Genomic DNA, 22,720 nt, shown 5'->3' on the forward strand with positions numbered 1-22,720 from the left:
ATCTGGCATCAAAAGATTCATTTGCCACAGGAACTGTAATTAACCCAAAATAAACAAGAAGTTCTCACAAAGACAGAAGGCTCCTGATTAAGTCATTAAGTAAGAAGGAGCAGGGCACTGTGTTAGGGAGTTAAAGATTGACTTTAATAAAAATTCAGTGTTGACATAGCCCCAGTGGTACAACTTAGCACAGTTGTAGCAAAACTTGCTTTGAGCCACAGCCTGTGTTACTTGCGAACAAACAAATTCGCTGCCAGAAGGCTTTAGACTCCCCCAAAAAGATGGTAAAATACTCTAGTGCAGAGGAGAGGAAATTGACGTGACATAGAGCAAGGTATTCTCCTTTGTAGCGTTCTGAGGAAGACACAGGTTACATGTAACTTCTCATTTTGAAACTTGACTGTTACCTGCATAGAAGGCTGGATGTTTTAATAGACTGTGGACCGAAGTCAGCTGCCTGAATTGTTCAGCACACCCAGACCCAGGGAGAAAGATTTACAGGCAACTACCTCTCAGGCCACAGATCCTACATCTTCTTACCCTTCTCAGTTCAAGTACACTGCCAGCATTTGGGACGAGTCACAGTGGCAGTGACACAAAACAAGCCAGCAGAGACAGGTACACCACAATTAGTAGGTTATGTGTTCTATACTTGGACAGTGACCAGGGTGGCCACATTATGGCCCTACCCCATCTTTCCCTACATATTAGAGTCTCTTGGCTACCAAAGTTAAATGAACATTTGTTCTATTCATTTCCTGCTATGGAAAATGAGCCCTGTGAATAGAAACATGGAAAATAAAGCCCAAGATGTACTGGATCACATTGTCCCCCTTTGTGAAAATAATTCCTGAAGTGGAGTCCAACACTGCTAGACATGAATACTAGCCCTACACCAGATGAGAGCCTTCTCCCAGGTGCTGTGAAACAGTGCCAAAGTGTCTCACTTCCATCCAACTTTCAGAGATAACACTGTGATTATAAACACCCACAGATGATCAAAACATAAGAGCTTCTGGTCAACATGAAGAACACAACAATATTCATGTCCTTAACATTTAACGTAAAACTCAGCATATTGACACTGCCAACTTCCAGTCTGATCACAGAAAAAAAATGTTCATGAAAGCAAAATCCAAACAAGATGTAACACTGCTTATATTTTATAAAGATTGTGTATTTTAATTACATACACCCAAGGCCACAGGAGACCCCTGACAGCACACGAGCACCCATAGTACAAGTTAAAACAGCTTTTGGTGGAACCTGAGGCAAACTTATTCAATGGCACCTTCATTCATCCCATTGGAATGGGCCACAAAGGGGTTCTTTGGGATCAGCACCAAAGCAGAAAAGCAACCACGTGTTTCATGTGCACTTGACACCAGTTGCCCTTCACTGATTGTTCTCACTTATATTAGCCCCCAACACAAACCACCACATACAAATCCAACTTTCCCAGTGAAAAGATCCAGGTGCTCAAGTCACATAACACCAAGACATTTGCAGTACTCCATTAATAGCCCATTTTTAAAAGTAAGAAGATTAGAACAACAGCAGAACAGTTTGTTCTCTCATATTTCAGACTTTCCTTCAGAATCTTTTAATGTCTCATTATTAAATAAAATAACCCAGGATACAATGTATTTTACTCAACAGAAGCAGTAAAGGATGAAGCATGTTTTCACTTCCTTCTCCTGTACATCTTCATTTCCAAAATAAGAATTTCCTACTTCATCAAGACACTTACATTAGGAAAAACTAGAGTCTACAACCAGTCTTAGAAAGATCAAAAAAAGCAGAGTGGGGAGGTGGCTTGATTTTTTGGGGGAATTTGTTGTTTGTTTTGGGTTTTTTAGCTGCTAAAATGAAATTACAACTTTCAAGGTATAAGGCAGAAAAAATACATTTACTAACAGCTACTCGAAAAGATATACACAAACCTGCCCACTATAATGAAGTCATCTGCAGGTGTTACACCAGCTAGAATGTGACTTCTGACAAGTCCTCTTTTGTAGTGCTTCACACTCAAATAAGCAGTCTAATTCTACAGACAAAATCCACTCAAAAATGTAATTAGAAAATCACTCAGGTCAAACATTCATATCAAGACTGGTTATTTTATTTTTCATCTGTGCAGTCAGTTAAAAGAACAGTAATGATGAAAACAGACAACCACAGAAGCTTTAGGTACAGTTTTGTAACACTGAAGAAGCAAATGACCACACTGAACACATTCTTTATGCTGGTCATTTCCAAATGAAACAGAAGGACATACACAGGTCTAGTTCAGTGTAAAACCTGATAATAAGCAGCAATGTGATCACAAATTGCAACACTGTCACATACAACACAGGAAATTACTGCTTATTCAAAGTTACATAGCTCCTGCAACAAAGATGATATGACTGTATTTAAAATAAGAACCCAAAATACATTCAAGATAACGGCTGCAACAATAAGGCAATCGTTTTAAAAATAGATCCCACTAAACAAAACAAGACCAACCTGTTTGTTGCCTTCATAAGGTTTCAGACTTGGATGGGTGAGTTCAAAGTTAAGTGCTTACCCACCATAACGTTTTAGAAGGACATTGGTAAGAACACCTGAAGACATGAGTATATTGGACTGCCAGCAATCACAACCCAGGTCTTATCACAAGCACGTCCCACACACGCAGCTTCACTCTTACACGTTTGCATCAAGTGCCCCATACAAAGATTTCACTACAGTTTCAAGAAAAATTAAGCATTGACAGAACACATTAGCATTTCAAAATTCTTCCAAACCACTTTATATTATATACCTTTGGCCTGCTACTAGTAAGATCATTAAAGCTACACACTAGGGAGACAGCATTATTGGCAGCTATGTCACAACATTAAAAAAATAGCATCAGCTGTTTAAGAAAAGAAAGAGACTGAAAATAACTTGGGGAGTGAAATGTACACCTACCGACGGCATGGAGGGGAGAAGGAAATTGTTTGGCTAGAGCAGATGAGCTACCCAGAGGTTTCATGTCCATCTTATTGCATATTTGATCAGTGTCCTCATTCAAACCCATATGGATTTCTCCTTCATTATCTTGCTCCAGAGTCTTGATTGTTGCACCTTCAGAGCTACACTAAACTAGCCATATATATTGCCATAATTTCACATTTCTTCACAGCTCCTAGAAGCAGGAACTAAGTTACTGTTTCTTTGCCAGGGACGCTATAGACATCAGCCTTTTGCTGTCTTCTGTACACTAAAGTCTAGATAAAGTGAAGTGCAGTGGAGTGTCAATATCCTATGTCAGTACAGAGCAAGTTTATTTGTAAGCTGTATTAGCAAAGCTTAAGACAAAGATGCTAATTTCTTCAGAAAATTGTCCCAGTATTTGATTAGCATTGCTAGGCTGGAAGTCTCACCATGTGACAAGACATAAGCACACAAGAAAATCATGACATTAAGTTATGTGAGGCAAACTGGAAGCAGCAGGGAATAGAATCTGATTGCTTCTGCTCAGTTTGAATAAATGGGAAGTTTACTAATTAAAGGAAAAAAAAAGAAAAGAAAAAACAATCAACCATCATTAGACATTCCCTTGCCAGCACGAAAGACAGAGGAGGAAACAATCAGTATTTCAACATGTTTACAGGATATGTGCATAGCACTGCCTAATCATGCTTCAAAACATAACCTTATGCTTAATATATACATGCTAGCAAATGAAACAGTCTTTTGGACTCCAAACGAAAGTCAGGGCTGATCTGTCTTACATATTTTAATACCGAAACATCTAAATGATTTTAAGAAGTGAATGGCCCTCATTGGATTTTGATCACTATCCAAGACTGACAAATTAAAACATAAAGGCACTAACAGAGTGCTCTTTTCCCAGATGTAGGCCTACTTGATGAAAAACCTAAATGCTGCTGCTTTCAGCCATATAACTGAACCAAACCACAATTTGGAAGCCACAGGTTTAAACTTCTTAACAGCTAAAAATACAAGATCGATTTTAAAGTCCTGATTAAGTTTTTATACATGGAACAATGATCCAAACACTACCACATATCCAAACTTTGAGAGAAAACTGAAGCTGTTCAAGATGAGACCTGTTGGTAGTTCTCTCTCATACACACAGAGGTGGTTACATGCATGCTCCTCATCTTTACAAAATCTCATGCATCAATCTTCAGAGTTCCTAGATACACGGAAGTGGAGCACTTCGTTGTGAAGTGCAATGTCAAAACAGCTGCAGAACTCATCCTCAGAAAAAACAGGAGCAACTGCTGATTACTGGTAAAAATCTGTAAGTCCTCCAGCAAACATGAGGTATCGAATTCCCTGCTGGAACACTGTCAGAGTGCCCCAGCAATATCTGACAAACTGCTAAGAGAGCCTTAACTGCTTCTAGGAAAAAAAGTTAGGTTAGATACCAAACACCTGACGTTAAGGTGTACAAGGAGAGCTAGGAGAAGGGCTCATTATCCAAATACCAAAGATGACATTTCAGAATATCAAACAGCGAGCAGTGCATAACCCAGACACCTTCCCGTCTTCAGCACAGGTTGGACTTGGAGTAAGGTTCAGGAAAAAAACATTCAGAAGCCTAGCAGGACTGTTTAAACTATAATCCTTCTTATATACCAAAACCAAGAAAAAAGGTCTTGTTTTCCAATTGCTTTCTTTGCATCTCCTTCTTTTTTAAAAAAGAGGAGATAATAAAAACCTCCAAATCAAGTGCACCTAATAAAGTTTTTCATATTTCATTTATACTTTTTATATATACAAGAACTTAACTAAAATCTCACTTTAGAATACATTCTAAAGCAGGATATTCTTTCAACTGATTTTTTAGTTCACATGCTTTCTCAAGGTTGAAAAAATATATATATTCATATACAGCTAAGGAAATAAAACTCAATTTCATTATATGTAGTTACAGTGCTGTAAAGAAAAAATAATTTATAAACTATTTTAAGTCTGAAATATTTACTATGTTCAGACTAATGCAAAGGCTAAGCCTATGGTCCAGGACCTGTTCTTCATCTGCGTGCTGAGACGTGAGACCGGAGATACAGGAGCTCAGCACTTTTGTGATGGAGATTTCTCTCTGCCCCTCCCCTTCTTCCAGTACTCTGTGACTTGCTGCCGAAGCCCTCCCCGAACCTCTACTGCAAGAGCATCATCCATTGGTAGCTCAGAAGTAAAGGTCCACAGGGATCAATGGTACCTCAGGTCAGTTTCTCAGTGAGGTCACACCACTGAAGGACCCAGTGCAGAGGTGTGACCCATTCACAGTTTACGCAGAAGTTCAGTGGATACTTTAAGTCGTGTCTTCCGTAGGTGCCCTTCGCTGCCGAGCCGATTTCTGTCTCCCTCTCTGAGGCGAGGGTGGAGTTTCCTGTTCAGTTTCAGCTTCTGAAGGCTCGTTGTCTCCCTGCTGGGACCCTGTATCACCTATCAATTCTCTCAGGAATTTGAATTTAGACAGGAACAATTGCCAGACCACATACCATCCTGCAGGAGAGAGAAAAGAGATACTGCTTAGTTACTTCATACAAATTGATAGTCAGCTCGCTGGCAAAGTGTATCACCAAAGGGAAAAAAAAATTTTGATCAGCTCCCATCCTCTATTTGCCAACCCCAACAGCCCTCCACAGCACATCCACTCCTTTTTACAGTCCTGTAAAAACAAATTCAACTTCGTCAAGTTCGTCCTCATCCAGAAGCAACATTTAAGCTCCAGGAAAAGCCCTACACATTCCAAAATGAACTGCCACAGCAAGCAGGTGGGTGATCACCATCACACAGAGAAAGGTCTTAATTGTCAGGAAAAAAAGAAGTCCTGTGGTTATGTCTCAAACAAGGACTCAGGATTCATTACACAAGGTCTGTGAAAGCACTAGAATTTCTCCCCTCACCCAGCAAACATTCCATTCTGGAAATCACATTTTAAAAGTTGCATTACATAATCAATATTAAGCACACTTACTCAGAGCCTCAAATCAATATCATATTTTATAGTAAATCCTATTCTGAAATGGACAAGGTCTTCCTTATGTTCACTAAAAGACCACATCCCCCAAATTCAATGAGATCCCTCATCGTGCCAAAATCCCACTAAGTAAAATTAACATTCTGCAGTAAATCTATGTTCTGCTCCACTGCTAAAATACTCTAGGTCCCAAAATTATGCAAATAAAGAGCTGAGATGGCCACATTTCTAGAATCTATCTTAAAAAATACTTAGATCCACCTGCTCCTCCTCCTCTGTCTTGTCTAAGTGTTTTTGTAACCGGTAGCCAAAAAACCTAGAAAAAGCAGATATAAATATATCTAAACCTAAGCCAGAATCTTCATTTTAAGAGAACCCACCAAACAGGAATACAACTTCTCTGTGAAATACAGTTAAGTGGAGCAAAATTTAAACAGCTCATTGAAAATAAATGCTATACAAACATCGTTGGCAACACCACAACCCATCTGCCTGCACAGAGCTATATATTTAATATTCCCATTCTCTGTTCAGAAGGTCTTGCCAGCTATTCAAGCCCTATACTGCTGACCTATTCAGATATAAAGAGCCCTGTTTTACAGAGCTAGGGAAAACTGTCCTCTCAATTACACAGCTTCCAGCAGAAGCAGACTTCTGGGAATGGATAACAGGACATAGTAGAAAGGGGGGAGAAAGACTACCAACTAACTAATAAATAAATAACACCTATATAACCACAGCACCTCTGTATTTCTTCCTCTTCTATAATCAGAGTCAATACAGGCAATCCATTCCTTATGACAAAAACAAGATCCCACCCTTCTCCTCCTTCCTGGAATACTTTTTACATCCTGCGGTTTTTTAATTTCCGTAACTTCTCTGCTCCTGAGGAAATTGAAGAAAAGCTTCTATATGAAAACCTTTTATGATCTAAATTAATTCCTAGAACCTACACAATATTTCCTTTCCCATTAATACCTAACCCCTTAAATGACTTATGATTAAATAGAATCTGCTGTCCCACAAATGTATTACATTCCCTTGCACCTAGAAAAAAAAAAAATGATGGTAGATGGCTGGGTTTGGCTTCTCTTTTCTTTCAGAACTAGAAGTAAAAATTGAACTAGCAGCTCTTTGAAGGTTGCTTCCGTTGAAAGAGGAGAGGGAGGAGGATGAGGCAAAAATATTCAGGACATTCCCAGAAGGGTTTTAGGGCACTTTTCAGAAGCATGACTTGAGTATATTTGGTGTGAATAGATATCCCATTAAAGGAGTTATTTTAACTTACGCTAAATAAAGTGAACTACATGCTTCCTCTATCACTGCAAACAGGTTACTTAACACCCAGAATCACTACGGGGTGTGTTTTGGGGAAATACTAAAGAACATAGGAAGTTCATTTGCACTCTCAAGAAAAACAGCACTAATTTCTTTTCAGTGTTTGGTCTGAGTTAGAGAGCAGAGCAGAACGGTCTAAGTATCCAAAACCCCAAGTGCCATAAACAAGATTTTGGAGCTCTCTAGCCTCAGACTACAAACAAGACAGTGGAAATAAACAGCCAAGGGAACTGGTTCTAGCAGGCAAACAAACAGACCAGAGGTAACAGGCAGGTGAAACAAACCACAAGGCAGCGGGTTGAAAAGAAAATTACAAAAGGCTAAGCCAAAGGCATTAGTGGGAGGGCAACCAGGCTTGAAAACCAGAACAAAAAACCTCACAAGGTCTCCTAGCCTGTACCAGAAACATTTAGGTATAAAGTAATCAAAGTAGAAAGATTTCTTTCACTTGCTCTAGTTACTGTACCAGCTTGGATGGAAAGGTAAAAAAAAAAATCCCCAAAACAAACACAACTTGTCCAAATTAAGTGTGCACTTGTCTCTTCAGCTGAGGCTCCCTGTCCCTAAATAAATAAGAATTTCCTTGGAAATAACCGGACTACTAAAGAATAAGTTATTCTGGGAACAGAAAAAAATCTCTCCAGCAACAATATCAGCTAAATACATCATTAAACAAAACCACACAGACACAAAGCCTGGAGGCAGATTCACATTGTCTGTGAGAAATTAATAGAAAATGCATTGTCTTCTGATTCATTCTCTTAAGAACACTGCAAAATGGTAACACCCGTCACTGTGCCATACTGAAGAACTGCAAGTTACATAACTGTGTTTAAAAAAAGAAAATAATTGTAAATTTAAAATACACACACAAGAAAAGGAAAATGAGCATCTCAAGGCATTCCTTTCTGTATGTGGCTCAGTTTTCCTTTGTGGGCTTTTTGCTGTAGAGCTCTTCCTGGACACGTAAGTGACACCATTGGTTTGCACCTCTAACACTTCCACTCTGTTCAGGTAAGCTGCTCTCAAAGAAGCAGGTTTAGCTTCACCACACACAAAACATTTGATTAGAATCACTCTTTCAGTGCTTGCTTTATTTTCTTTAGCTATTTGATTTACCTTTTAAAATCATCCTTAGCTTGACTGAGCCTGTGGAAGCCAAACAGCACACCCACAACCTGCCTTCAGCAAACAAGCAGTGATGACACACAGACTATAACACATAATATTTCTACACTGACTGGTGAAAGAAGTTGCCTCTCAAAGCAGTAAGCCAGATCAAACATACATCAGCACAGTGCAAAGCAGGGGATCCAGCTCTTGATGTAGCACATACCTGAATCCAGTGTTACAAAATCTAAGCTACCAGCAGCTAGGCAAAACAGCAGCACCCAGCCTTGCAGAGTTTAGTACTTATTAAAAGCTGGGTGCCACCACCTCAATTAAAAATGCCACAGCCAGATGCCATGCAAAGACACATCTGGTACTGTGCCATCAGTATGTCAACCCCCCTCTAATAAATCACAATGCAATGTGTTTGTGAAGGTGGGGCTGTGAGTCAAAGCCTTTGACTAACTCATAGAGGATGTAGGTAACATCCATGCAATTCAGATGTTAAACAGATTTTATGGTTTGACTAAACTTCATCAAAACTGCTTTTTCTGTTACTTCCCACATCAGCTCCCGGTTCTTTGTAAAGGAGAAAGAAACAGTGATCCAACTACAAAGTTACTCCCACTCCAAAAGTGAGGGATAACAAGTCTCAGGCCCATCTACTTCATTCACCTTTCACTGCCTTGTATGCAACAGCTGAGTTTTCTTTATTGGAGCACATTTTCCTCTTCCATTTGAATCAGGAGAAGCAAACAAAAGAAAACCCCCAGGGTTAATATGGAGCGCTGAGTAAAAGCAACTTGATCTTTCTTATGTGAAATAGAAATGAAACCAAGAAAGGCAGGATGGTGATGCAGTAACTGCAATAACAGCACAGAGAAGACTGAGCTTCCAGTTCTGACCCTACTGTGGAATTCCTGTGTAGTTTTGCAAGATCATTTTACTTCTTTGTCCCTACTGATTTGAAAATAGGATCCTATCATGCCAGAACATGGGTACTAATTTAAAATTGGGGTATCACCATGGTGAATGTTGCCTATATTCAAATGCTGAAGTATCCATCGCAGAAAATCCCAAACAGCTACAGCTAAAAAAAAAAAAAAAAAAAAAAAAGAAATAAAAAAAAGGAAAAAAAAAAGCATGGAGCTCTTGAGATGCTAACCTGCAATTTGGGAGAACAGGGCTCTTCTCTGAGTTCTGTTACATAACTCCTGCAACCATGCACAAGTCACTTCATGCACATCTCTGAAACAGTGCAGCTCTAGTACACTGCCCTAGTGGATAGCTTTGCTATGGAGAGGATCAGCCTGAAGGAAGCACTACTCTGACACTGGGATAACAGAGGACATCAGGTGACACGGTGCTTGGCTCTGCACAGCTCCATAAACCTGCTCCCACTTAATGCAACAGTAGCACTTGCTGATTGAGCAAAAGGAAATTTGCTCTCTTCTCATCTCCCATTTACAACTGTTTGAAAACTCAACTTCAAATTAAAGGATATTTTCTCTTTACGAGTGGTCTAATCAAGCATGACTTTCCTCATCTGTTAAGGTATTTCCCAAGAATCACTCCTTGAAGATAGTTACCAAACTGTTTAAGCAAAGCATTAAAGAAAAGTTATGCAGGCAGAATTTAGGGCTGAAATGTTTTCCCATCTGCAACTGAACTCATACTTCTGAAGTGAACCACTCATTCATTTCAGCACTTAGAGTTACATGATTTTTATTTTAAGGTTGTATGTCTCAACCCGCATTTCATTAGCCTCTTTTGACAAATGAGATGAATGCTTCCATCTGTTCCAGTGAAGGCACTTTGGCAATTTCACTTGGCTTCATGCATTGCTACACTGGGAAAACAGAAAAAATACACAGAGGTAAGCAGTACCAGAGTTCACCTTGGCTGGTATTTTATTTTATCCTATATCCTTGACTATGCACAAGTTCCTCCCATCTCAGAGGTACATGGAATACACAAAAGCAGCAATAAGACCACCAGAAAAGGAAAATTAGAAAAGGTGGGAATAAAAGAAGTGGGATCAAGTTATCTTAGTTCCACTTTTTAAAGAGCAACTGAAAATTTGCTGTGTTTACAGTACCTCAGTGGTTTCTGTGTCAGATGTGATCAGTTTACAAATGCTAGCTGCAAGCCTCTCGTGCTTCTCAACTAATTCAGATTAACACTGAAAGTAGCAGTTGCCAGCATTCAGACATGTTTTAAAGAAAAGAAAATTGGGCCATTTATTCAAAGTACACTTATAGACATAAATGCCTAATTCACATTGCTGAAGAACCAGTCAAAATAACTTCTGATAATTTGTGCTCTGAATTTTGTCTTCTCATGTTGAAAAAAAAAGGTAAAGTGAATGTTTTACTCATTGTTTAATAGCCCTTATCACATTATATGTGGAGGTACAGCAGAAATCCACATGATCCTGGATATTTAAGTTTATTACTCTCTACAGGCAATCACACCATGAGTTCTTTTATGAGCCATTCAAATCCAAGTCCCAGCTCTTTACACTCTTGACCCTTTCTCTCAAGGCTGTTTCAACACGTCTTGTCAGATTGCTGGAAAGTATTCTCATCATCAGATCAGGCTTACTCCAGATTATATCCAGCCCTTCCTGTGTCAGATTTGTCCATTAATTTGTATGTCTCACTGGCTGGCTTTTGCTCACATCCTGTCCCACACAGCACTTAGGCAGTTTCTCTGCCACCTTCTCACCTGGATGTTGCTACTTTTTCCAGCCTTCCCAGGGAAACTGCCTGTCACTAGCACAGATAAACAATTAAGTTCAAAGTACTCTTTTTTTTTTTTTTCAGTAGTGTTCTTGACACTGTTTTCCTTGAATATTTTCTGTGCAAGAGAAGTTAAGTGGTATAACCAATATTAATTAAAAAATGCTGAGTGATGAAAAAATAATTACAAATACTATAAATCACTATCAAATCCCCCTGAATCACTTCTAGCATGGTAAGAGTTCAAATCCCTCCACAAAAAACCCAGTTAATGTATCAGCTTCCTGTGTTCAGTACACCTGAAATCTAGGTGACTTTTAGCAATCATTTTATAAAGTCTGACACTGATTAAAGTAAAATACAATGAAGGATTCAAAGCAACATATTTATGGAATTTAAGATAAATGTCCAATATGTAACTCCAAACAAGCTAAGTATTTACAAGCCACTTAAAAATAAAGTTATTCATTGCTTCTGCTTTCTTTAACCAAGAAATCACTAGGCAAATGATTATATTATCGGCCAAAGTTAAAGCTTAGCATTCCAATTCCACTTGTCATATACAGACAAAGGCAGAAGGGCCTGAGGAAAACGATGCTTGTTTCTGAGTTTGAACAGTGGTTGCACAATTGTGTTACACTTTCAGCAAGATAGTAAACAAAGATCTTGTATTCATACTTCTTTATAAAAGCCCTAGCTATTACCATGCTGCATCTTCCAACAGTTGAAAAGTGGCCAGTCAACACCTAATGAGGGTAGAGAAACATGAATAAAGATCTGCTCAGGTCACTGTTTAGTCTGTAACAACAGACAGTACAGGACATGCAGGAAAAGAGCATGAGACCAAGCAAAGTACAGCCTTGCAGTTCCAGTTATCAGCATTTCACAGATTTCCTCACCCAAGATCATGACCAAGACATTGACCTCTCTTCCAGGAATTTAAATGGCAGAAGTTTCAGAATACAAAATATTCCTTATTAACGAGCTTGCAAATTATTTCCCCGTAGTGTAAAAGAAAATTTTTTGTTTTCAGCCTGTTGCTTGACCATTTAACTTCATGTACTCCAACTCCTCTGCAATGACGACATTTCATAACGCTTCCCACTTCACTTTTGACTTGCTAGTCAGTGATATACCATCACCCCTTCTCCAGTCACCTATTTTCCAGGCTTGACAGATCTAACCTGTTTAGAGTTTCTTCATGCAGGAATAATTTCACAGCTCCAACAAAGAATTGCTATGGAAACCCTATCTTTTCAAAAAGAAACTAGGATTTCATTTTTTTAATGAGGTAATACACTTTAACAAGAAAATACACTGTGTGAGGCACAGGCACATGGATGATTCCTATAGCAGCATAATGACATTTTCTCTTCTATTTCAGGCTTCTGAAGTTTGATTGCCTGTTTGGTAGCTACAAAGGATGACAGAGATATTTTGGAGAAATGCTTGCAATTATTTCAGCTAATCCTTTCTTTGGGATAACAGCAGCTCAGTTTGGTTCCATTATATTTCTCCACACAAATTACATGTGTAAAACTTTCAGTTTCTACATGCCTCACTTCATACACATTATTACTTGACTTCACTTCCCATATCCCCATCCAGTCCCTTGATAATGCAAAATCTCTCCACAATGCTTTGTCATTTTGACAACGATTAGCATTTTTTAAACTATTAAACATCAGTCTTCACTTTGCTCCCTCAGTTTTTCAGATACCCCTTGTAAACACACGTGTCACCAAGGTGCCAGGTAGGCTTATAGGTGATTGTAAGTCTCACAAGCCTCACATCACCTTTTATGGCATAGCTTGAATTTGCTGGTGTGGTTTTTGTTTGTTTGTTTTGAGAGCTGCAAGTTCTCCATATTGGCCACAACATTCACACACTGCACTGCTGATTCCTTCCAGGAACTCCCAAAAGACCTGCAAGTCATCCCTTCCATTGAAATAACCCTTCTCTCTGTGTACTAAAAAAATAAAAAGAATTTTTAAAAAAACAGCCTTGGATGAATCATCCAGTCCAACCATTCACCCAGCATTGCCACTGTAACCCCTAAATCACTAAACCATCTCCCAGCGCCACATCCAGACATCTCTTAAAAAACCTCCAGGGATGGTGACTCCAGCACCTCCCTGGGCAACCTGCTCCAATCCCCAACCACCCTAACAATGAAAAAATATTTTCTAATATCTTCTCTAAATCTCCCCTGTCTCAGTTCAAGGCCATTTTCCCTGGGCCTCTCACTGCGTGCACAGCAGATGGACCTCACTAGAGCCTCATGTCAGGTGGTTGCAGAGGGTGAGGAGATCCCCCCTGGCCTCTCCCTCTCCATCCACGTAAGGAAAAACCTTCTAAGAGCTGTCTTCAGCCAATTCCAGCAAACAGATGTCAGAACGTGAGGGATGCCAGTCCCAAGTTTACTTCCTGCGCTCACTGGCATTTCAGACCCATGCATGTAGATGCCGCACAGGGCGACTGCTTTTTTTTTAGTGAGCCCCATCACTAAAAAAGCCCTCATTTCCAGAGAAAACGGCGAATTAAACAGCGAAGTAAGGCTCTGGGAGCACCTCAAGGCTGGAAACGACTCGGGAACAAAGAGAAGAGGGCGCTGCACAGCACACACGCTCCCCCACAGGCCGGGGCACGGTGCCCTTTTCCTTCCCGCAGTCAATCCGAGCCGAGAGGAACCAGCACAGATTGCGAGCCCGGCGCGGCGCTGCGAGGGCGGCCGGGGGGCACCAGCACCGCCCGCCGCAGCCGGGCCGGCAGCCGCCGCCCGCAGCCCGGCACTCACCGCACAGCATGAACAGCAGCACGCAGGCCAGCGTGGCCACGATCACCAGCAGGGTCAGCCCGACGCTCTGCCACATGGCGCGGCCGGGGGCAGCCGGCAGGACCAGGGCCGGGCCGGCGGCCCCGCTCCCGCTCCTGCTCCTCCTCCCGCCGCCGAGGAGCCGGCGGCCAGGCGGGGCGGTGCTCGCGGAGCATCGCGCCGGCGCGGGGGGTGCGCGAGTCGTGCTGGGAGCTGTAGTTTGTCTTCCTCGGCAGCCGTCGCAGCGGAAGGGCAATCCCCGCCAGCGAGGACTACAAGTCCCAGTGCGCCCTGCGGCACGGCGGTGATGGCGGGGGCGGTGAAGGCTGTGTGAGGGCGGGGGGAGCGGCGTGTAGGGTAAAGCCCCGAGGCGGTGGCTGGAGCTCCGAGTGGGGCAGAGTTCTCGTAGGACTCACGGAGAGGTTACTCAAGGCCAGGTTGGCGGGGCTCTAAGCGGCCTGATCTGGTGGAAAGTGCCCCTGCTCAGAGCAGCGGGGGTGGAACTGGATGATCTTTAAGGTCCCTCACAACCCAAAGCATCCTATGATTTCATTGCTCTATAACTTAGATTTAGGGATGGGGCAAACTGATTTCTTAATCCTCCTTCTGAGTCTTGCCATTACTGCCTTCCTACTCCCTCTTGCCCTTGCACCCAGTGGAATCGTATAAAGGGACAACAGGAATACCCAGGCCTTAGTCAAGGAAGCGATTTTACCAGCGAACCCGGCGTGGTTCGTATTCCACCTGGCCTTGGCTTTTGCCCTCTGATGGCGTGGTGGTGGCACATCAAAGCTGGCCCTTCCCACTCAGAAGAAATCTGAGGAAATAATATCTCTCAGAACTGTGATATGATCTTGATTGTGATATGGACTTCACTGTTAGCACTGGAGTGAAAATTTTCCTTTGTAGCATGCTGGTTAATGTTTCTAAAACTACTGGAAACGTGTGTAAATCCACTACTACAGAAGCTTAGTTTCCCATGGGCATGCCAACATTGTAGTGACACATCAGAGAAAGCTAGTCCAGTTCTTTGTTTCTTTTATGTAGTATTTTAAAATCTTAAGTGAAGATTAAGCGAAGCTAAGAATTCTTTGTTTTCCTGGACTCTGAGCATGCCACATGCCTCCTCCTTCCAACATATCTGTAAACCAAAATTACCTGCATGTGTGGTCCCCCATCCACATCCTTAAATCTGCTGTGATTTCACCAAATCGACCTAGAGTTCTTTCTTTCCGATCCTAGCCTTCTTTTCCCAACATTCCAAGCCCTGTTTAATACTCTGCCTGGAGTATTAAACCACTTAGCATGTCTTTTGCAAGTATAATTTAATTTGAAACATGTTTTCTGTTATTTTCCAAGTTTTAACTTTGACATGACCCTGATCTTTAAATGTTATTACAAGTCTCGCCTCAGCACTTGTTACATATACTTCAGCAAGGTTTCTTTTGTATTACAAGCAAAGCAAAGTAGTAACAGTTGCTACCATATTATTTTTGAAAAATAAGCTTCCTCCTAGCTGCACTGTTCTGTTTCTCTGATTTTTTGCTTACCATCTGCAGTTCTCTGGATATGGGACTACTACCTTCTCATTTCTGTAAAATAGCTGTCAAATGTAAGGGCTACTAAAATAATCCAAATATGCCATTCTATGGTTCCAAACTGCTATAATAATAGTAGCAATAGATTCATTCACATCACATCCCCAAGCATTGCAGAACCACACAGCATTCAGAATTGAAGAAAGAATTAATCTGGCAATCAGGTAGTTTTGGAGCAATAAATATACATGATCCATGTATCTAGGCCTTAGATATACATAGTTATCTATTTATCTATCTATCTATCTATCTATCTACACATGGATCATACATTCAAACATATATAGTACTGCCCCAGGCAATATGGAATTTCAGGTGCACAGTGATTCTTGGGGCGTCCTGTGTCTTGTGCAGGGCCAGGAGTTGGATTTGATGATCCTGATAGGTCCCTTCCAACTCAGCATATTCTGTGATTCTAATGGACTATGAAGTAAAAAATGAAAACAAGTAGTAATTAAAGTTCTAATATGTTCTGTACAGGTTGGACGCCTTCTAATCAATGTATGTTTAGTTTGGAAAACCTTAATTTTACTTATTTATGTTGTCCCTTTCTCTAGTTCATTCACCAGGCTAGTCACCTTGTTGTAGAGGGCCATCAGGTGACTTAGGCATTATTTCCTGCCCATAAATCTATTTTGACTAATCACAATTACCTTGATCCCCATGTTTTCAGAGACCACATGAATTCCAGGAGGATTTCCTTATGACCTTTTCCAGGGACTGAGATGAAGCTCACAGGCCTGAAGTTCTCCAGACCTTTTCTTGCTCCCCTTGAAGATAGAAGAGATGCTTGGTCTCATCCATTCTCCTAGAACATCTCCCAGTCAGCAGCCTATTTCAAAGCTAATTGAGAGCAGCCTCACAGTGACATCAGCCAGCTCTCTCAAGAACACAGCCTCTCAGGCCCTGGGAACTTAAGATATTTCCATTTTGTGTATGTGTTCCCTAACCTAGTCCTCCTCCACTGGGGATAATTCTTCCTTGCTCCATTAGACTTTCCCTCGAATCCTTTGCCTGAGAATGCTGAATGCCAGTATGGGTGAACTACTGAAATTGTCCTCAGGACAGACATGAAAAGGACTTCCTGGCATAATGGCCAGGGAACTTCAATAGGAGATAGATGTATAGGTGGGATGTAATTGGGGGTTACACTGTAACTAAGCCATGAGATACAAGAAGAAACTTTTCCTCCTCCAACCATTTGGTCAGCACAATCTTTGTTATCCTATTTTTCCCAATACATGAAATAAACCCTCTCTTTTGAGCCACTTTGTGTCAGTTAAGATTTATATGCAGATCTCCATATGAATGAAAAAAACCCAAACATATTACATGTATTTTACCTAAGACTTTTCTTCAGATGGAAGTTAAAGAACATGAATAAATGCACATCCATCCCACTAGGTATCATTTCATGTGCTAATGTGCCACAAATCTGTACAATAGCCATTTGGTGACAATGGTGATGCACTTGGGATAGGTGAGCTGCAATGTGGACATGGTTATTTTTCAAAACTCCATAAAATCACACAAAAGAAAACAGAACTGCTGTTGGACACGTGAGGTTTTCTATTCACTGAAGTTCAAATAAAAGGTTACTTACACAAATCTAATCTTGGTATATCCAGTTCCTTAAGTGTATATGTGTGATGCGGAGTCACAAAATGGGATCTAGCTCATCCATTCCCCGAGGAGGATGGAAAAATCTCACTCATGACATGATGACCTTCTCTCCATCCTCTCGTTACATGCTGCCTGCATACTATCAATATTCCACATTGAACACTCTTTCCTGTGATGCTCAACACTGATCGATCTTCCCCCATCTTCTCTCCGTGTGTACAACCACAGACACACCGAGATATATTTTGGGGGCAGGGAAAAGAGGATGCTCAGGCCATCAGGCAGCAGAAGGACTGCAGCAGCACCAGACTGCAGTGAGGGGGCACTCAGGGGGCCTCTGCCCAACAGTGCTCCAAACCACGGGCTGGCTCACTGCAGCAGCATTTGGCATGTTTCCTCAAAGCAACGAGGCCCCACAGTGCTGTGAATAAGAAAGATAAAGACTCTTTAGCTCAGGGAAGAGGGCTGCAGATGCTGAGGGCACAAACCTTATTTTCAGGGTGTGAGAGCTGATGCATCTGGACCAACCAGTTGTTTCACAGCAGCCAGTCAAGAACTGTGTTTGCATAACAGGACAAAGGGAGGGATCTTATCCCTCCTTCACCTGGGAGAGGGCTGAGGCTGACAGACACATTTGAAATGTCAACTGATTGTTGATTGCCCCTTCTGGCCTGCTTGTGAGCTGGCATGTGGGGAAAATCTCATGCCTCCCTTTATTTGTAGCACAGCTTTTGCTGATATCAGGTCCTGCTGCAAGTGCTCAGCACTTCAACAAACCCACACTTGGTTACCTAGAGGGAGACAGCAGAAGGAAGAATGAAATCATTGACTAGCTGTAAAAATTTATATGTAAACAGCATAGAAATTATTCTATATAAGGCATTTATTCTTGTCCTGAAAAAGAATTTCAGCCACTTAAGTTTGGTTTTGTTATTTTTATTTTGTTTTGTCCTTTTCCAGATCCTTGCATCATTCATGGCCTCCTGTTTGTTTATTATCATCTGCACCCTGCATTGATGAAGTGGGAGTGTTGCCGAAGGCTATTATTGCAAATAAGGCTTAGTAAAATGAATCTGGGCAGGAAGAGCAAGTTAAAGTAATCCAGGCAGTTTTTGTTCTACAGTGTCCTAATTTTTTAAGCCTTCTCTTGGCACATATAGTATCTCTGAACTGGCAACCATATCAACTACTGGAGCCAAAATAATGTATAGGAACTTGACTGCCTATCAGTTGTACTCTAGAAGCTGGGCAGATAGTTACAGTTCATGCAGAAAATGCAAATTGTAGCCCTTTCTGCTATTCAGAATATACTCATTGACCTTCCCACTGCTGATTTTCTTTTGGCATTAATACGCTTCTCTTTTCCCGGGGTGGGAATACAGAGTAACCCCTTCCTTCCACCCCTTTCTCTCTGTGTTACACTGTTACTCATGACACTGTGAACTCTGGTAGGCAGACATATGTATTTTGTGGATAGCAAGACCATGGTCTGAAGATGAGACCTCCACAAGCTAGCCTAACACCAAATACTGGTGGCTGTAAGAGAGAAAATTGAGGTTCATCCTCAATTCCCAGCTGTTAACGCCAGCAGGCTCCTCGCAGGAGACATGCAGGCAGCGAGGAGCTACTGTCTTTTGTAACAACTCAGCTTCAGTACTTGCTTTGGAGCCCTCATGCTTTTCCCAGTTCTTGGCTGACTTAAATGGACAGCACAGACTATTTGTATAAAGATGATAAGCCTAAGAGGGATGAGAAAATTCTACTTATGTTAATTTATAGAATATACAAAAATACATAACTAAGCTGTATCTGTGACTGCAGCTGAGCACTTTTCCTGTTGCAAATGCTTTCCAGCTTTAGTCAAGCCCTGTAAGAGTAAATACCAGCAGTGATGGTTTGTGTCCGAGAGAGGGTGCTAAAACAAAATATTTACTACAAAAACTTCAGAGCTCCACAATTGCTCAATTCAGTGCTTCTACCTGCATAAATTTATTTTGACTTAGTTTTTATTTTACTTGCTAGCAGTTGGCAATTTAATGAGGCATTGGCTTTATGGACATATTACACCAGCTGTAGTTTCAAAGCTGAAAATAACATTTAGAAAGAACTAACCATACCAGAGAAGTACAAGGAAACAAACTTCCAAATTTTCACTTCAGCCTAATTACTCAGATTTGATCGCATGCAGTTTCATTACTGACAGTTCTGAGTTAATAAAATTAACAAAAGTTAACTGAAGGAGGAGATATATAGGTTCGATATACAGAAGAAATTCTTTACTGTAAGGGTGGTGAGGAACTGAAACAAGTTGCCCAGGCAAGCTGTGGATGCTCCACCCCTGGCAGGGGCCAGGGCCAGGTTGTATGGGGCCCTGAGCAAGCTGTTTTAGAGAATGGTGCCCCTGTTTATGACAGAGAGCTTGGAACTAGATGATCTCTAAGGTCCCTTCCAACCCATTCTATGATTCTATAAAATTCTGTCACACTGATCTTGTAACTCCCCATGATGTCACTAGCAAAATTGAAATCTGCAGGTACATAACCATTGTTCTATGCCAAAATATTAGCAAAAGAATGGATAATACAAGAAATGAATCCTCTTTCATCTGAGCTAGATGCTCAGAGACAGAAGAGACATTTTGCCAGTGAATTAGATAGAGGCTGCTGGCAGAACAATTTTGTGAAACAGGCCTGTCCTGAGTTTAAATCCCAAGCTTTGGAAGAGGTCATGGTCAGGTCAAGAGCAGTGACTGCTAGCAGTTGACGTGGTAGTGGGAGACAGAAAGGCTTTTCTTTCCTGAACTGAAACTTTTTCCTGCTGGTTGAAACTTAGTGGGATCTAAGCATTGCTAGTAGTTGACTGATCAGTGATACCTTGTCCACCCTGTTTCCTTCCAAGCTGTAGGCCCAGTGGGATCTGTCAGCTCTGAAGTCATTGCAATTCAAATGTGCTTTTCCTAAGATGTAGAGACACCCAAAACCTGACTGGACACCAACCTGGGCAGATGGCTGTAGGAGACCCTGCCTGAGCAGGTTGATTGGACGAGATGATCTCCAGAGATCCCTTCCCACCTCAACAAGTCTGTGATTCTGTAAATTAGGTAGTTTGTGATAAAATACAACCTAGAACCACCCCTAGACCAGCAGTGCTCAAGCTCAGTCCCTGTGGTATTGTACTTTGAACAGTGGTGGTTGTGTAACAGCATTGCCCCAGAATGAAGTGTTGTTTAAACTGCCTCTTCTTACTCTGCCAGTTTTCAGGGAATTTCAGCTGGAACTAAGCAAGTCTATTTGTCCATATGTCAACTTATTTTTCTGCCTTTTATCTCAGGACAATGTGCTGCTCAACAATCACTGAAAGCTGACTGGCAGAGGTCTGCTCTGCTTAGTGCCTGGGATCTAAATAAATGCATGGCATCACTCTCCCTACAAAACAGATGAATCCAAATCCTGCCACAGCCCTTAAATCTCCAAATTCAGGTCATTAGAGAGGTGTTAAAAATATCCATAATGCTATTACAGCTTCTCTTAGATGCCACCAGAATCCTATTTGTTCTTCACTGGAGACACAATTGTTTTTCTAAAAAAGAAAGTTGCTACTGTAGAAGGAAACTAGTTAAGGAAGAAAAGTATCAATTAGTATGAATATAATTTTTCAGGAGAAAGGAACTGAATAAATTAGAAATATGACATCTTTACCAAACTTGAACATAGGTTTCCTTTCTGTTTTAGACAAAGAATAGCAAGAATAAAGACAAAAATACCTCATATTACTATATTTTTAGGTCTAGATTTGGCTTGGCACACTAACCCAGATTATTCTGGACTATAAAGAAATTGGAATAAAAATTGTGAAGCCAAAGCACTGCAATGCACTGGGTCACTTCTATGTCAGTCAGCTTCCAAACTGTTCCTCCCTCTACAGCACCTAAAGAGTGACAAGTTTTTTGGATAAAGAGGACAATTTTCTCTTTAGTGAACAATTTCTCTGTGGGAAAAATAGGTATAGAAAGTATTTCTCCTCAGTATTTCAACATTGTTCGTAATGACGGACAAAGAATTAAATGAATAACCTATGGAAAAGATGAAGTAGGGGAAAGGTTGGCAGGTCAACCTCAGGAATTGGAGCAGTTAGTTTGGACTAACATGCTGGAATTTGGAAGCTTGAGCAAACAAGTTTGTGTCTGTAAAAGTGGTTTAGAAATTACATAAGTACACGCTTTCACATGAACTCTTGGCAGTATCATTTCTGGGCAGGCAGCAGCCCCCAGAAGATCACCATCCTCACTGCCTTTGGTGGACCTCTGTGTCTAGATCCAAGAGAAAGCAAGGGCTGAAGTAGCACATGGAAAAAGAGCCAATCAGGAAGGAAATATCAAATTCCTGAACATCAGTGCTACATTTTTGACAAGTACAGCATGTCTGTACATCAAATACGCTTTAGTTTGTGAAGATGACACCAGTCTTGCACCACACATGCTCTTCTTGTCTTATTTCCACTGTTTGTCCCACTGATGTGGAAACACATCTCTGAGCTGAGGTCAACCAAACTATGAACACAGAATTGAGAAGGCAGAGATGGAAGTGCATGTATGTATATGTAATTTCTTGACAAATTTTCCTTTAGAAAATAAAAATAAAAATAAAAAACAGTAATAGTTTTAAAGAAATATTATTTTGATCTCTTTATTAAAAGCAGCGATAAAGAAGCAGGAATTTTTCAACCAGCTTTGATAGCTTAAATAAATGTTTTATAGTAGCTGTAAGACTTTGTTACCACTTGGAACAAAAATGCTTTTTGAAGGTGTGAGATTTTTGTTTGGTTGTTACACCAAGCACAAAGCCACTTCCGTCCCTGACTCTTTTTCTGTTGTGTGTCAGAGGCTGAGTTGTGATGGGATCAGTAGCTCCTGCTCTATGTGATTTTTTGTTTCCCTCCTAGCCAGCCTGAACATTTTCTTAGCAGTCACTCCCTAACAGACAATGCCTCCTTGGCAATGCCACAGTTGGAATTGTGGAATCATTTAGAGACCTCTGAGATTATTGAGACCAACTGGTAACCATTCCAAGTGGTGGATCTCACTTCAGCACAGTGTGTGCAGGATTCAGGGCTTCAGATTAGAGAAGTTCAGCTTGTAAAAACGGGTGCTGGGCCACAGAGCAAACCCAAGCTGAATCCAACAGATTCAGTGACCCTGTCTGCTCCCAAAGAGGCCCGACAGTGAATTGAATCTTCCCGACAGGGTGGATTCCAACAAAGGCGAACGGCCACCATCTGCCGTGACAGCTGGGTGGGTGATGGAACAGCCCCGCTTGGCTCTCCCCTGCCCAGATACCGCTACCCTCCGCCTCCCCACGGCCCGGCTCGTCTCTGCCCGCCCCGCGGAGCCCCGGCCCTCCGTGCTGCCCGTGCCCGCCCTCTCAGGCGGGGGCGGGCGCTCCGGGGCCGGGGAAGGCGGTGCCTTATAGGGCGGGCGCGGGGCCGCGCCTGCAGAGCCGCCGATACCCTG

The 22,720-nt window shown here is 41.4% G+C and overlaps 1 protein-coding gene across 1 annotated transcript; it reads right to left on the reverse strand.

Annotated features, from left to right (window-relative positions):
* Positions 1 to 957: 957 nt before the first annotated feature.
* SMIM13 (small integral membrane protein 13) lies at positions 958 to 14,124 on the reverse strand. The gene is made up of 2 exons (XM_058802948.1): positions 13,973 to 14,124; positions 958 to 5,508 (listed from the first exon to the last, which is right to left on the reverse strand). Exons 1-2 carry the CDS (start codon positions 14,046 to 14,048, stop codon positions 5,315 to 5,317), a joined length of 270 nt encoding a protein of 89 aa, XP_058658931.1. The 5' UTR covers positions 14,049 to 14,124; the 3' UTR covers positions 958 to 5,314.
* Positions 14,125 to 22,720: the final 8,596 nt, after the last annotated feature.

The sequence above is a fragment of the Ammospiza caudacuta genome, chromosome 1 (assembly GCF_027887145.1).
Source record: "Ammospiza caudacuta isolate bAmmCau1 chromosome 1, bAmmCau1.pri, whole genome shotgun sequence".
NCBI lineage: Eukaryota > Metazoa > Chordata > Aves > Passeriformes > Passerellidae > Ammospiza > Ammospiza caudacuta.